Source organism: Eleginops maclovinus, chromosome 15 (genome assembly GCF_036324505.1).
Source record: "Eleginops maclovinus isolate JMC-PN-2008 ecotype Puerto Natales chromosome 15, JC_Emac_rtc_rv5, whole genome shotgun sequence".
Lineage (NCBI taxonomy): Eukaryota > Metazoa > Chordata > Actinopteri > Perciformes > Eleginopidae > Eleginops > Eleginops maclovinus.
Window position 1 is genome coordinate 4,964,860 of NC_086363.1, and position 15,287 is coordinate 4,980,146.

The following is a 15,287-nucleotide window of genomic DNA, read 5'->3' on the forward strand; positions in this document are numbered from 1 at the left end:
TTATGAGCGACATTTAGACAGATAATTATAGCAGTTGACTAGAAACAAATTTAAAGCAGCCACTAAATATGTAAACACTAGTCAATTTAGCCTTTAGGTTCCCATACTTCAGTGAGCACAACGCATGAGACTTTGTATCAAACATAAACTCTGCTTGACATTTAATCCTTTTTCATTTGAAACCTAAGCATATACTGTATCGTTGGTTGGATGAGATGTGATGTTCTTAAAAGATTTACTGCGTATTAAAACACTGAATCTAAACCACAGAATCTATGATGTCAGAACAAAAGACCCTCCCTGAATTGTCCACATTGTCGGTCAATACCGCAACAACTGATTTGCTAACAACATCTTTCTCTCTCTCCTCCCATCTTTTCTTTCTTCTCCTCTTCTCTGCCTGTTCTGATCCTCTCTTCTTTTAGCGTGGCCGTCACTCGTTCCAAAGACGTGCCCTCATTCGGTCCTCCCATCCCAGAAGACGTGACTTTTCCCAAATCCTCCGTGTTCCGGGACTTCCTGCTGGCCAAGGTCATCAATGCAGAAAATGCCGCCCACAAGTCGCACAAGTTCCGCGCCATGGCCACCCGAACCCGGCAGGAGTACCTGCGCGACATGGCCGAGCGCCACACCACCAGCACTCCCATCGACCCTTCCGGAAAGTTCCCTTTTATCTCTCTGGCGCACAAGAAGAAGGAGAAGAGCCGGCCGTATGGAGGTGCAGAGCTGCGCAGCCTGGGGGCCATCACCTGGCTCGTCCACGTCGAGGACCATGGGACCGGAGGGGAGCTGGAGGCCCTCTTGGCAATCTCCAATGACTTTCTCATACTGTTGGACCAGGGGGCCAAGGCCGTGGTATTTAACTGCGCCACAAAGGACGTGATCGGCTGGACGGCGAGCAGCCCTGCGTCCTTACGGATATTCTACGAGCGCGGAGAAAGTGTGTCTCTGAGGAGCATCAGTAACAACACTGAGGATTTCAAAGAGGTGGTCAAACGTCTCGAGGTGAGAAAACATATGTGATAATAAGACTGATTGTTGGGATATTGCATGTTCTCGCTAAATTTGTAGTTGTTTGAACTTTTTTCAAGTAAATGATTGACATTTTTTGCGTTCCTGTCAATCAAAACCAGTTCTGTTTGTTCCAAGTTTGGTAAGTAAACTTGGAACAAACTGAGCTGGAGTTTAACATGATATAGTTTCAGTGTTGACATGTTTTGGCCTCTGTTTGCAAATGGGTTTCACTACTCATATTTTTAAAATGAGCCCCCCCCCCCTGCCCGCCTGTTTACTGATAGTTTGCCAACATGACAACATTTCTGTGTCAACATGCCAAAGCTGCTGTCTCATTACTGACCTTGGCTTATTGAAGGAGTTTCAGAAACACCTCTGTCTCCATACTCCTAATGGCTTATCACACACACCTACACACACACTGAAGTAGTGCTAGCTCTTCCTTAGCTGTTTCCATGGCAACTGGTTAGGGAAAAAAAAGGTGTATTCTTATGCAATCATCAGTGCTTTAGAATACATTAATTTCCCCAGCCTATTCCTACCTTCAAAGTATGTGTGTGTGTGTGTGTGTGTGTGTGTGTGTGTGAGAGATGTTTACATAACCTGGATCGAGTCCACCCTCTTTGATTTGCTCACAACTATACAAACATAATTTAAGAACACACATACATACTTGGCTCAGGACTCAGAAAGGTATAACTTCCATGTTGCATTTTCTGCATCCGGCGTTAATCTTCAATCGTTTGGACTACCTCGCTGCCAGGGAGAGGAAGGGAAGCGGCCTTGGGCCACTCGCTGTTTGGAACTCGTGTCCCTCCCTCTCTCTTCCTCTCTTTACTCTCTCTTGATCCTCTTGTTTGTTCTTTATCGTTCCCTTTTTTCCCTGTACTCCTTCTCTCCCACGCACACATTCAGAAACATCAGAGAACATCATAGCAATTCCTATCAGCTGCCAGTCTGCGGCATGATTTATTCACGCACCCTTGTGAGTTTGACTTCAATAAAGCTTTTGCTAAGGCTCTGTAAAGAAAAAAAAATAAATGCAAGGTACCCGGAAGTCACCAGGAGACTCATTAGAGGAAGGAAGAGAGGGATAAGTGAGTGACCACGAGGAAAAGTAGTCAGGAATTATGATTGGCTTTGACAGATTCTTTGTCAGGTGATGATTGACAAGCGATTCGGGCTCTTGGTCCCTAAGTAACGTAATCATTTTCAACTCTTCCACCTCACTCCCTGTGAAAAAGAAGGACAGCCACTTCACAGCAATCCCCGCCTGAATATTCGCTTCATGAAACAACATGAAGTCCAAAGTGTCTCTCCCGAGCAACGCATCTCTGCGTGAACACAGCCTCAAGTGTTTCAGCATGAAAGAAACCTGCTTTCATTTCTGTCTACTGTGTGTGTGTGTGTGTGTGTGTGTGTGTGTGTGTGTGTGTGTGCGTGCGTGTGCTCTGGTGAGAGATGTACTGCATAAGCTGGAGCACTAATTACTCTTTATTTATGGCTATAAGTCTCTAAGGGATTTCTTAAAATGTTCAAAACATCTCTTTTGAAACTTGTAGGTCGAAGCACATTCACGTTTTTGGTAGCACAAACTCAAGGATTGGATTCCCTACAATCTATCCTATTAAGATAACTGTTCCTCCACCTGCCTCTCGACCTATTTTGCTCTTCTTCATCTCTCTTATCTAATATGTGTTAATGAATCTTTTATCTGTGCTTTGTGCATCTTTCATACATCAAGTACCTGACCAAAGGCTGTGAGACATCAGAGATGACGCTTCGTCGAAATGGCCTGGGGCAGCTCGGTTTCCACGTGAACTATGAGGGCATCGTGGCTGAGGTATCTGTCTGCACATCACTCAAATGTTCCTCTGAAAATGAACTATAAAACAATCCAGTTCATTTGAGTGAAACACATTTCTACCCTGAAGAGAGTGGATACTCTTAATTAGACCTGTTACCGTGGAGTTCTGCCCTTTTTATAATGGCCTTTTTTAGTGGATTAGTTCCTTGTTTTGTCTTGACAGTGTGGTACTGGTAATGAATCATGTGTTTTAAAGTGCAAAGAGTCAAAGTTGTCATTCATAATCTGTGTAACGGTAAGCCGTATTACAGGGTTTTACACTTCATATTTAACAAGTAATTATGTGGAGCCATCTACACACCTTAATGTCCCTTATTTTTGAATAGTTGCAGTTGTTTCTCCTTTATTTGTCTTTTTCTCTGATTCAAGTAAACCGTAAGGATGCAAAAAAAGAGATACTCTATTGCTCAGCCTCATTTTATTTAACCTGTTATATGCTTATCTCATATAGGAGTATGTCTGAAATAATTAAAAACCAGGTTTTTTTTATAATTTCTTATCCGTTTCTAAAAAAAACTAAATAGGCAAACAAATGTCGAGTAATTATTATGTGTTTTTGTACAGAAAAAAAACATAATTGCGCTTTACTAAATTACCTTAAAATACATGTTACACTCTCACTACCTTAAATATCCCTTTTTGAATAATGGAGCGTCTCGTTTTGAACAGGTGGAGCCGTACGGATACGCCTGGCAGGCAGGTCTGCGGCAGGGAAGCCGATTGGTGGAAATCTGCAAAGTTGCTGTAGCGACGCTGACCCACGAGCAGATGATTGACCTCCTGCGGACCTCGGTAGCAGTGCGTGTCGTCATCATCCCGCCTCATGATGACGCCACTCCCCGCAGGTAGGACGGGATGGAGGCAGTTTCCTTTAATCGATCAGTCAACTTTATTTCCATAACTTCAGAAAACCAAAAACAAACATTTATAACTTCCGTCCCGGTTTATAAACAGATCACAACATCATTTTGTTATTATATTTAACACCAACAGAAGTCAATTAACACAGCAGTGAATAAAACAAAAATTAAATCAGAGTGAATACAGTTCAATTAAGAGCTCAATTAGAAGTCTTGAGCTGGCTCTTAAGAGTATAAATATATAAAGGACTTTTAATTTCCATTTACTTGTTAATTCAGTTATATCTGGAGTACTTTTAGTGAAAGTGAATGAATAAACATCTGTTCAGATAATTGTCCCTGTGTTATTTTTCTGTGTTTAAAACATCACTTTCTACTCGAACAACACGCCCCTCCTCTCTTTGTGCAGGGGCTGTTCGGAGCTCTATCGGATGCCCGCGTCAGATTACAAGAGCAGCAGCAGTGACAGCGGCTCCTTCGAGTACAAGTTCCCGTTCCGCAGCAACAACAACAAGTGGCAGCGGACGTCCAGCAGCCCCCAGCAGTCTCTGAGCGCCTCGCCGCAGCCGCACACCCCCAACCGCGCCATCAGCCTGGGCAGCTCGGTGGGGAAGACCCTGTCTGCGGAGAGGCTGGAGCGGGGCGCCGTCATCCCACGCAGTGTGAGCAGTGACGGCCGGCCCCTAGACACCAAGAGGTCAGAGCCCCTTTGAATGTCGGATTCTGATAAATTCAATAAAATATTTACTGTATGTATGAAGGGGAAGAGGATTCCCAATGTATAGTTTGAACTGGAAAATGTGGATTTGTATGGTCTGGAGTCTCATTAGCCAAACAGTTAGTCATCGGTACAGAATTTATTTCTAATAATCTTTTATTTTTAGTATTTGTAACATTTTAAAAGCTTATCGGTTGAGATTTAAGTGTGTTGCGTTGCCTGTAGATGTTCAACAGATCATCTTCATTGTAAATATGACAATAGGTTCAGTAGAAGTGCTGGGTATTGTAGTTAGATGTTAAAAATAAACCATTTGTTGGCAGGTGATACAAACTAAAGTGTCACTGCCTTTATACCTTCATTAAAATAACTCATTTTGAACCTGTTGAGATGAAACAAAGATTTATAGCAAATTCTCCAAGCAGTGTATCAACTAAGCACACAAAAGGCAGCCATTGGGTTGGTTGCTGATTTTCCAGCAGCCGGGTTTTAAGTATTCATGTCCTCCAGAATGCGTGGGAAGTAGCAATCAATGGAATTTCCTCTGAAGGAACAAATTGGAACATTTTGCTCCTTCAACATTCTGCTGTGTTTATTTCATCTTCCTTCAGTTCCCCCAGTTCCACATGCCTGTAGATGCTCACGGTTCCTGTATGTGCACGTGTTTGTTTCTTCTCCAGGATGTCTCCGGGCTGTGAGAGTTACAGCCTGGCGTCCTCCATGGCGTTGGGTCGCTCCCCGCACAATCGCAGCTCTCCCAGCAACCTGTCCTGTTCCAGCGACGCCTCCGGAAGCTCCGCTCACTGGAGGCAGAAGTCCATGCCCGAGCAGTAAGGAAGGGTGGGGGGGAGGAAGTGTGTTTTTCTGTGGCTGGGATTGAGTGTTGTTTTATGCATATTATGGTATATCGTTCGGACAAGTATATCCGTAGCAACAAATCCCCTCAGTATTAAGCTGCCTTGAGGTACTTCCTGTTTTTATCTCTTTACCTGTTGACTCCTTTGATTGATATTCATGAGCTGATGTAATATGGTGTTACAAAGAGACATACTCAGTTTCCACATACATAGTGCATAATAAACACATTATAAAGTTACATTGAAATACATTCAAAACGGCAATTAAAGCCAATAAACAGATTAAACAAGCTTAGCTAGAATAACACATATAGGAAGTACTATTATAAGTGCTTCGGTGCAGTGTAGGTGTTTTAGTTTTAGAAAGCATAATGACTTCCAGGATTAATAATAAACAATAGATTTTTTTTACTAGTTTTAATTTCATGACGCTGGTTTATTAATTTCCACAGTTGTAACGTTGTATTACACACACCAGTGTAGGACAGAGGTGATAGCGATGGTGTCTTTGTATATTTGAATGTCCCTTTTTTTTTATTACTCTTCTTCCACCCACCACAGCCTGTGGTCATATCTCTTTCATGCTCTGTTAGTTTGTTATCTTTAGCTGGAAACACACATTTAGCTGATAAAACAGCTGAATAAATCTCTAATTTGTCTGCTCATTCAACAGGTTTGCAGGCAGCCGCCACTCTCCGATGTCCGGGGAGAGACGAGAGGTAGTGGGAGAGGGCGGCGGGTCCAGTGGGAAGTCCACTCCTAATTGGTCGAGGATGGAGGAAGGGGGAGGAGCTGAACGAACTTCAACAGGTGATTCTGGTAGGGAAGTTGATGGGGTCAACTTAATAAAAGAAGAAGAATAGAATAGATTATAATGTGTTCACCGCCCATGTCTTAAAAACATAAATAATTGTAAACATCTGTGTGTGTGGACATGTTATTTACACATGAAAGACACTTGATTTTAGAATAGCGGGGGAGGGAGGCACATCACATCCATATTTATCCATATTACTAAATCCTTTAAAGTGACTGGTAGCCAGAAAGGTGTATGAAGGGAGTCTGTGTGTGTGCCTCCTCATCTGCCAGCGACAGTTTTTTCGTACTGACAGTACCCACAACCCCCCTCTTCTTTTTCTTCCTCCATCTCCTCTTCCTCCACCTCCACCGTCACAGAGCGGGTCTTACTGTCTCTGCAAGGTGGGAAGATAATGATGCAGAGAGAAGGACTTATTGAATGGGGGAATTGAGATCAAGTAGTGATCTCATTAGAGTGAATGGCTTTCTCTTTGTCACTTGTCACTCCTTTTCTATATTAATAATGAAGGAGGAGAAAGGGGGAGACATTCCTTTCTTTCCTGTTGGCCAACCGTCTCTTTGTGTGCTTTTCCTTCCCTTTCTCCCTTCCTCCAGCCTGTTCCTCATTCACAAATGCCACTTATGTTAGCCTCTTATTCATCGTTCTGTTCTCTCATTTAGTATTCATGCATGAACTGTGTTCTGGGAGTTTTCTTCTTGTTTTCCCTGAAAACCACAAGAAACACATGCTCCTCTGAATCCCAGCCGGATGTTTCCCTGGTTGATTTTTGACCAACCTAATTTCAGCCTTAACCTGTTTTTGACCGCCAAAACCCCAGAGCAAAGCTTCAGTCTCTCATTTCGTGGTTGTTTGTAGCACTTATGTCTTTATTGGTCAGGGTGGAACAATGTAGGCTAGCCAAGTGTCCGGCCCTATTCTGCTTTCTCTGTGGTTTGTCTTGTGTACTTTCCTCTTCCTCCGTTTTACCCCCTTGAACCTTCAGCCATGATGATGTGGCGTGCTCCGTCCAGAAATAACACAAGTCATGTAGAGGGCAGAATGCTCACTTTTGATCTCTCAATTCCTGTCACGTAGGAAGGGGACGTTAGTTAACCTTCACTCACAATATGTCATTTTTATGCTACTGGTGGTCTTTCAATCCAAATAATTACAGAAGGTGGTGTTTGATGAAGTCATGGAGCAGTGTGAGTTTGTCATTGCTGTCAGCTTCTGACAGTCAGGATTTTCTCAGATTTTTTTTTTACCAGGGGTAGAATCATTAACAGTGACCCGGTGATTAATTTCAATTAGAAAATTAATCAAACAGAGAAATGAATCAGTGTTTCTGCAGGAAAGCTCGGCCAAGATAAAAACTGTAATGGAAATATGTTGCTTTTTGACAGACAACCTCAACGCTGATGCAAGCACAGAGATTACGTCACCATTAAAGGTGCAACCAGGGTTTGGTCTAAACCTGGTAACAGGCGCTTTGCCTCCTATTTTCCCCGTAACATTAGAAAGTGATGCCAGAAAACGATATTTCTGTTAGTCAAAAACTGTATAATAACTCCAAAAATATAAAATTGTATCAAATGGAGCAGCAGATGAAGCTCTGAATCCATAGGGGATTGAACTGAAACTGTGATTTCTAATTTAGATAGTTTTACTGTCCTTTTTTAGGAAGAAAAGAAACTGTAACTCTGGATTTATTTGTTGTTTGAGGTGCAATATATGACTCAGCAGCTTTAACACGTGAAGAAACGCTTATTGTCCCGGAAAGTGGGCGGGGCCATAATTTGGGCCAGAAGTGACGTGAGCGCCCTCATATTTCTTTCGAAAAACCCCCGAGCACAACTATTCACTATATGTCTGTTTATTGACTATTAAACAAAGTATTTGCTTAATTTTCTTATAATAACGTTTATGGTTAATTAATGCGTTGGAGAGTGAGATGCAGAGATTTGCTACCTTGAACAATGCCCACAGGAGTGCACACATTAACCCAAGGTGCTGGGGAAGTCTTTCATACCAAGGAATCTGGTTGACCAATCACATCAATAACAAATCTAAATAAAAATACAAAATGTGGTCACATATAATGCATCTATCCATAGACATGCACACGTGCAACTATCTCGAATTAGAGCAGAGAGCCGTTTGAGCTGCGATGCAGGGTAATGAATATTCTAAGTGAGGAATTGGGGGTGGGGGATTCACTATATTTCTGGATTCACCCCAGCAGATGTTATGACACCTCCCTGAGCTCTTCCTCTAATTGTGCTGTGGTCATTAGCTGCCTGTTCTGTGTGTCTTTGTTGCATAACATGTACACAATGACATAACAGTACCATTTATAACCCCAGTTGTGCTTCGGGACACAGAGTCACATTACCCCAGCCGGCCCAGAACAAACAGAGCCAGCAGGGGCCGTCTGTGGACTCTGTTTGATGTGCGTTGCATTAGGTGACGAGTGATCGTGGTTTCTGTCTGTGCACACGGTGGAGGCCCGATTTTAAAAACAATTGTTATAAAACCTCAAAGAAGCAAGAGTGCTGTCGTAGCAAAATACACACAAGTGAGCAGAGAGAAAAACAACTGAATCATCAACAGGTCGTTTGTTTGTACCTCAAGGTTTGTACATTTTTCCCCGACATCAGTTTCTTTGTCTATTTATTGCAGAGTCTCCGGTCTCCAAGTCCGGTCAGGGCTATTCCGGAGCTCCACGCATCCAGAGGCAGGAGCAGGTCATCCACCTGTCCCCGAAGAAGGGCAGCCAGGTCAGGACACTTTTTACTTACAGTACCCATCATCCTCCGGGGCTCAGTTTCACTTGTTTGCTTGTACTGAGGTTTCTGCGTCGCTCCTGGCATACGGGTTAAATATAATTCTGGTACTCACATTGTGGTTTAATGATAAGGTGGTCACCAAATTCTAAAACCCTGATGTTTTCACACACATGTAAATCTCCCTCACTTGTCATTTCCTCTCTCTTTGTTCCGGCAGTCGGACGGCCCTTACTCCGGGCACTCCAGCAGTAACACTCTCTCCAGTACAGCCTCCAGCGGGGGCCACAGCGACAGCGACAAATGGTACGAAATGGGAGGGACCGGAGTTCCCACCAATGAGCAGGGGGAGCCGGAGCCCAACGGCCTGGGAGGCGGTGGCTACCTGCAGGGCGCATCAGCAGACAGCGGCATCGACACCAGCTCTTTTGGAGCCTCTCACCACACACATCCCCACTCCCATCACGGAAGCACCACCTCCCTGCTGACCCCCAGCGGAGGCAGGGAGAGCAGGGAGAGCAGGGAGAGCAGGGAGCGCACAGTGTCTCCGTGGCACAGCCCCACCGAGGGGGGCCGCAGGATGCTGGAGAGGTCTCCGGCTGCAGCAGAGTCCCCGGGCCCTCCAGGGGAAAGGAGCCTGGAGGGGACAGGCAGAAGCCCCCCCACTCACCTTCTGGTTAGAGACAGCAGCACCTACAGCCTGAGCGAAGCCGGGTCACACTCCAGGTCAGTCTGTGGGTAGAAAACCCAGGGGTGATATTCTATATGGAGCTGCAAGTTTGGGATATTTTAAACAAGTTTAGGCTGAAGAAGGAAATCATTTGTGCTTCGTAATTATTTTTACTTTCCTCAAATTATTCCCTTTTCTTGAAAGTAATAGTTGTTTATGACCTGCTTACGGTCTAAAAACATAAACAGAAGATGGTGGTGATGGGTATATATTGCTCTGCTTTTAAGGATTACATGCCAAAAGGTTGGGAAGCAGTGTTTTATAAAGACCCTGTGGAGGAATTATTCTCCCTTGAGGCCTAAAAATTGCAAACCTAGCCAACTGCTCGGTTACATTACTTCTACTTTACCTTTTAACCTTGAAAAAAGCACTATATTGGTTGAGGCTGAGGTACCGAGCATCAGACGCTTAGGGCAAACACAATCAGTGTGACGTTTTGAAATAAGTTCTTAAAACTTAATACAAAAATATGCTGAAGAACATCAGAAACAAAACTATTTCCCCTCTTCCATTCAGCACAACAGGACCACCATTACACTGCCTGATGTCAGACTGAATTACAGCCATCTGATCATTTGTTATGAATAGGAGAAAACATTTTCACTGCCCAAAAGTAAAATGTGATTCACACAAAAAAAGGTGAATAGCAATTCATGTGCAGACCTTTGCCGAGGCCCTTTCCATGAGAAAACATATTTTCTGTCTGCCATGTGATTCCGATCTGCTCCAAAATTGCCCTTTTCCTCGTCCCATGGCTACACCCTGCCACCAAGTTTCATAAAAATTGGGCATTTAGTATTTTCTGTTGTCCTGCCGACAAACAAACAAATAAACAAACAGGTGTGCAGTATTTTCGTGACCTCAGCTGAAAGTTTCCCACAGTCATTACCCGAGCCAATATTTCTTGGCCCACACACTAGTCCTTCCTCTCAATAAGTCTCTCCTGGAAACCCAAGTGCGGGAGCAATTTTTTTTTACTCCATTTATCTTTCCACATTAGTCCTCAGGAAATGTGGAACACGTGTCCGACATTTCACAGCTGAACTGGTGTCCACAGCCGGGGGAACTCCAGCGTCACGCTCTTCCTGTTTGAGTCTTAATTCACAGATAGAGTTACAGTTCATGACCCGTCATCTGTCCGCCATTTAAGATGCATTTGTATTCTGCTAAAGTGGCCGAGCAGGGATTAAGAGGGGGGGTTCTTATAGTACCAAAAGTAAAAGAACTCATGATGCTAAACAGCTTATTTCAAAATAATAATTATTGCAATACTGGAGTATAAATAGGATGCATTTATGTGTTACTTCTTGAACGTTACGGCTAGTAAAGGTGGAGCTGTTGTCTCCTCTAAACAACATACAAATATATAAGGGTTGGGATTTCACTTCTGTATATTTCCCATCAGGGTCTTTTCTTTCTGATTCCTGGTGCATTCCCATGATGAGTAACCCCTGTCCTTCTCCCCCCTGTGTTCCCCTCCTGTGTCCATTAGTTCCCGCCACTCAGGCCACAGCTCCCCGAGAGACGAGTCATCCTCTTCAACAACCTCTCCTTCATCCCAGTCCTCCTCGTCCCCGGGGCCCAAGAGCTTCTATCCCCGGCAGGGAGCCCAGTCCAAGTACCTGATCGGCTGGAGGAAACCCGGGTCCACCATCAACTCTGTCGACTTTGGAGACACACGCAAGTAAGGATGGTGAAAAAAAAAACTAATGTGGACAATAAAGTAGGTCTTTATTTGTTGTTCAGCACTGGGTTTGAACTTAAAACACAGCAGTATTGCATTTATGTTTCCACCAGCTTGTGGAAAGTGTATAATAAATTGCTCAAAGGTCCAATAGGTGGCCCCTCAAACATTCAACATTCCCAGCATGTTTCTCCTCAAGGGTTTGCAACAGTTTACCTAGCATGTCCTGCAGGGTGTGGGAAAATAAACACCAGGACTTGTATAATAAACTGGAATGTATTCTCAACAATGCTCAAGCAATATGGGCTTTTGTAAAGCTGATAATGTTGCTCTGGTGTTGGGTCCGTGTTAGAGGTGTTGATGCGGTGTTGCTGTGCTACTCTTCATCACTGCATGCATATCGGAGGGATAACATTGAACATTGCTAGCTTTACAGTGACAGAATTCATCGTAGGGATGCTATCTAACACTGCATTGATCCCATTGCTTATCCACCCACACGACTTAATCACTGTACTGCACTAAATATCTTCTGGTCGAAAATACATACGACTTGATTCCCCCCTTGTGGCTGAAGAGGATATTACATTGTTGGCACGACCTGATTTGCTGTTGAGGCTGAATGACCACATATATTTATCATTTATGACTGCTATTATTACAATATAGGGGCAACACATGGACAGGGCAGTTGTATCATTTTTGATCTGATTGTTGTGTCCTGAAATGATTGGGTTGTAACCGATTAAAAGCAACAGTTTAAAAAAGGAAAGAAATCTAAAATATTTACATGTTTACTAACTTTTCTTACATAAAAACAGTAGCATTATTTAAGTACCCTGGTAATTGGGGTTTAAATTGAAAACACATCTGAATATTTGGAAGTTATGATAGTGACAGAAAAAGTTCAACCTGATTAAAGGGGAAAGTCGTTTTCATTCATAGTTTTATGGCAATTTTCTTTTGTCTTCCGAGGACATCCGAGTAACCTTGTCTGTCTGTGTGTGTATTAGGAAGTCTCCAGGAGAGGGGGGAGTGGAGGTTGTTCCCGTCCCAGCAGCCAGGCCCTCTCTGCGGGATATGCACTCGCCCCAGCCTCATGCCAAATCCACTATGGAGGAAGACATAAAGAGACACAATTCCCCTGACAGCCCCCCAGCCCCACGCAGACACAAGGAAAAGGTACGTCTGCTGGCGTAGCTGTGGATTTACTCAGCTCACTAATAGAAAATGTGTTGACCCACATAATGTTTGTGTTTGGATCCTTTATTATAATGATATTACAATAAAAAACCCCATCCCTCTCCTCCATCCTGTGCAGCACGGGCAGAAACCCCAGCAGATCCAGCCTCTCAGCCACCGTCGCTCCCTGCACCGTACCCTGTCAGACGAGAGCATCTATCGCGGCCAGCGCCTGCCCCCCCTGTTGGACTCGATGCCCGAACCGACGCTCGGAGCAGACGTCCTCTTCAGCTGCTCCACCCTCCCGCGCTCACCCACCACCCGCGGTGTTCCCCTCCGACGGCCCTCCTATAAGCTGGGGGTCAAACTCCACGGTACGTGTGTTGCTTTCTAGAAGAGGAAAAGTAGTTATAGCAGTCCAATCACAGTTACAGTTGACTAAATTAGTGATAAGTGGTAAGAATATTGACCAAAAAGTAATCATAATAATAATCATAATTACCATAATTTCCGGACTATAAGCCGCTACTTTTTTCACACGCTTTGAACCCTGCGGCTTAAACAACGATGCGGCTAATCTATATATTTTTACGGGCTAACGGCTACGAGGCGGCGCTCTAGCAGGAAGCGCAAGAACGAGACAACGAAAGAGAGACTGAGAAAGTGTGTGATGAAGCCATTCTGAGGCTGTTCAATTCAGACACTGTTTGGAAAAAAGTGGTAATTAAAAATGTTCAAAGTCTTTCTGTGTAAATATCTCATGTTACAACACCTGGAAACCTGCGGCTTATAGTCAGTTGCGGCCCATTTATGTACAAAGTTTTTTTTCTTCTAAAATTTAGTTGGTGCGGCTTATATTCAGGTGCGCTCAATAGTCCGGAAATTACGGTAGTCTTTTCACACAAAACTGGCAAAAGATGTGACTTGAATTCTGAAATTTCCAGTTTTTCTACTAACTCTTTGGGGTTTGAAACTAACAAAACAACAGATCTAGATTAATTAACTTGGATTTTAGGAACTGGGACATTTATATCTATTTTCTGACTTTATGTACCCCAAATGATTCATCTGTGAACCAATAAAATACACGGCAGATTGATTGATAAAGAAAATAATGATTAGTTGCAGCCCTTTGACTTCAAAAGCAGTTTTGATGTGCTCATACCATTGTTTAAAAGACTGTAATTTGTGGCCATTGAATCTATGTTGTGAAAGCGGTGCAACCCAAGGAGGTTTAATAATGCACAGTAAGTCATGTGGTTTGTTTTGGATCATGAACAAAATATAGTAATAACTTTTGTTCTGGATCTACTATATAGTACGTTATTTTACATTTAGTTCTTTCAACAACTTCCCCTCTGTTTATAGGTGACCTTTCAGCATCTGACACATCATTGGTGGATTTAGTGGAGCGTCACCGTGGCCCCCTCCCTCAGGAGCTGATGCCCCTCCCCTCTCAGGACAGGGACAGCCCCCTGGAGTGGACACACCTGGTGGACGTGGCCAGTACGTTTGAGAGTACAGACAGAAACCCCCACTACGGTATTACCGGATTCTATTAATAGCACACATTGTCTTTAGTAATGTGTTTTATTTAATGAAAGACACGTTTTATTAAGCGTCTGCCTTCACCTGCTGCTTATCTTTTGTATTAATAGCTGTGACTTGGTTTCACCTTTGTTTATTCCTCTCTTATTCCAGTCCAGAGAAGTTATGTGTTTGGAGACTCAAACAACCGGAGCAGCGGGGCCTCCAGCCCCCAACAGTCCCACATAGAGCTGCAGCCGGCTCCTCTGTCCCGGCCCTCGTCCAGGTACCACCAAACACATATGAGAAATATTCAGGGAAAAACATGTGGCCTCAGGACTGCAGCTTGTTCACTCTGCAGCCAAATAAAACTCAGAATAAATAACTTTAAATAAAATACAGAATATATTTCAGTACTTAAGCTTATCATAGTAAACTAATGCAAAAAAAGAAGACTTTATTTATTAATTTGACACATTTCCTAATGGGTGTTTATCCTGTTTTGAAATTATAGATATTAAATTCACGTCTTTTAGGGTCTTAATTCCTTCATTATTATCAAATTGCTGTCATTGCACGCAGTCAGTACCAGTACAAGGAAATGCAGTTGTGCATAAAACTAGAAAAAGTGCATAAGATATAAGTAGATAAACAGGAGAGTGTGTGCAGTATGATCAAGGCCTCTGTGTGTGTGTGTGTCTCTCTCTCATCCACAGTGAGGGTCACATAGGGCTGGAGAGGAAGGTGACCAAGCTGGAGGCCATGGTGAAGATGCTGCAGGAGGACCTGAAGAAGGTGGAGGGGAAACACAAGCATTTACTGCACATAAACATTTGTACAGATTTGTCTTTCTTTGGCAGTTAATGGAGTGTCTTTGTGTGCATGTGTGCAACCTTTCCTCTGTGGCTCCGCTTCTCTATTGAAGTGCAAGAATGAAGAATGAAAGGCAACGGTTTATTTGCATAGCGCGGAACAGGGAGCAGCAGGGGGTGTAAATAGATATTTTGTGTCTGCTCTACAGCTTATTGGTGTTACCTTTCCCTGGACTCACCAGAAGGAGTGCAATGAGTTAATGTTGCTCTTGCATTAATATCAGAATCATTAAAGCTAATTGACCCAAATTACTTCCCATCTACTCATACTGTCTTGTTCAGATCACAACTATCCATTACTTTCCATCACTGTGTCCAGAGTAAAAAGGGACTTTCGACATGTGTGTGTGATGCGTTTCACCTCCCTTTGATCGTCCAGGCTAACTCTCCAGTC

General features: G+C 43.4%; 1 protein-coding gene across 1 annotated transcript in view; it reads left to right on the top strand.

Annotated features, from left to right (window-relative positions):
• sipa1l1 (signal-induced proliferation-associated 1 like 1) overlaps nucleotides 1-15,287 on the top strand; it is a 68,824-nt gene that overhangs the window by 49,244 nt on the left and 4,293 nt on the right. The window contains exons 11-24 of the mRNA XM_063902396.1: nucleotides 426-1,005; nucleotides 2,759-2,857; nucleotides 3,551-3,726; nucleotides 4,151-4,438; nucleotides 5,140-5,289; nucleotides 5,990-6,126; nucleotides 8,795-8,892; nucleotides 9,119-9,624; nucleotides 11,121-11,312; nucleotides 12,326-12,494; nucleotides 12,634-12,868; nucleotides 13,863-14,036; nucleotides 14,196-14,307; nucleotides 14,738-14,816. Of these exons, the coding sequence (XP_063758466.1) occupies nucleotides 426-1,005; nucleotides 2,759-2,857; nucleotides 3,551-3,726; nucleotides 4,151-4,438; nucleotides 5,140-5,289; nucleotides 5,990-6,126; nucleotides 8,795-8,892; nucleotides 9,119-9,624; nucleotides 11,121-11,312; nucleotides 12,326-12,494; nucleotides 12,634-12,868; nucleotides 13,863-14,036; nucleotides 14,196-14,307; nucleotides 14,738-14,816 (2,995 nt within the window). The remainder of the gene's footprint in view (nucleotides 1-425; nucleotides 1,006-2,758; nucleotides 2,858-3,550; nucleotides 3,727-4,150; nucleotides 4,439-5,139; nucleotides 5,290-5,989; nucleotides 6,127-8,794; nucleotides 8,893-9,118; nucleotides 9,625-11,120; nucleotides 11,313-12,325; nucleotides 12,495-12,633; nucleotides 12,869-13,862; nucleotides 14,037-14,195; nucleotides 14,308-14,737; nucleotides 14,817-15,287) is intronic.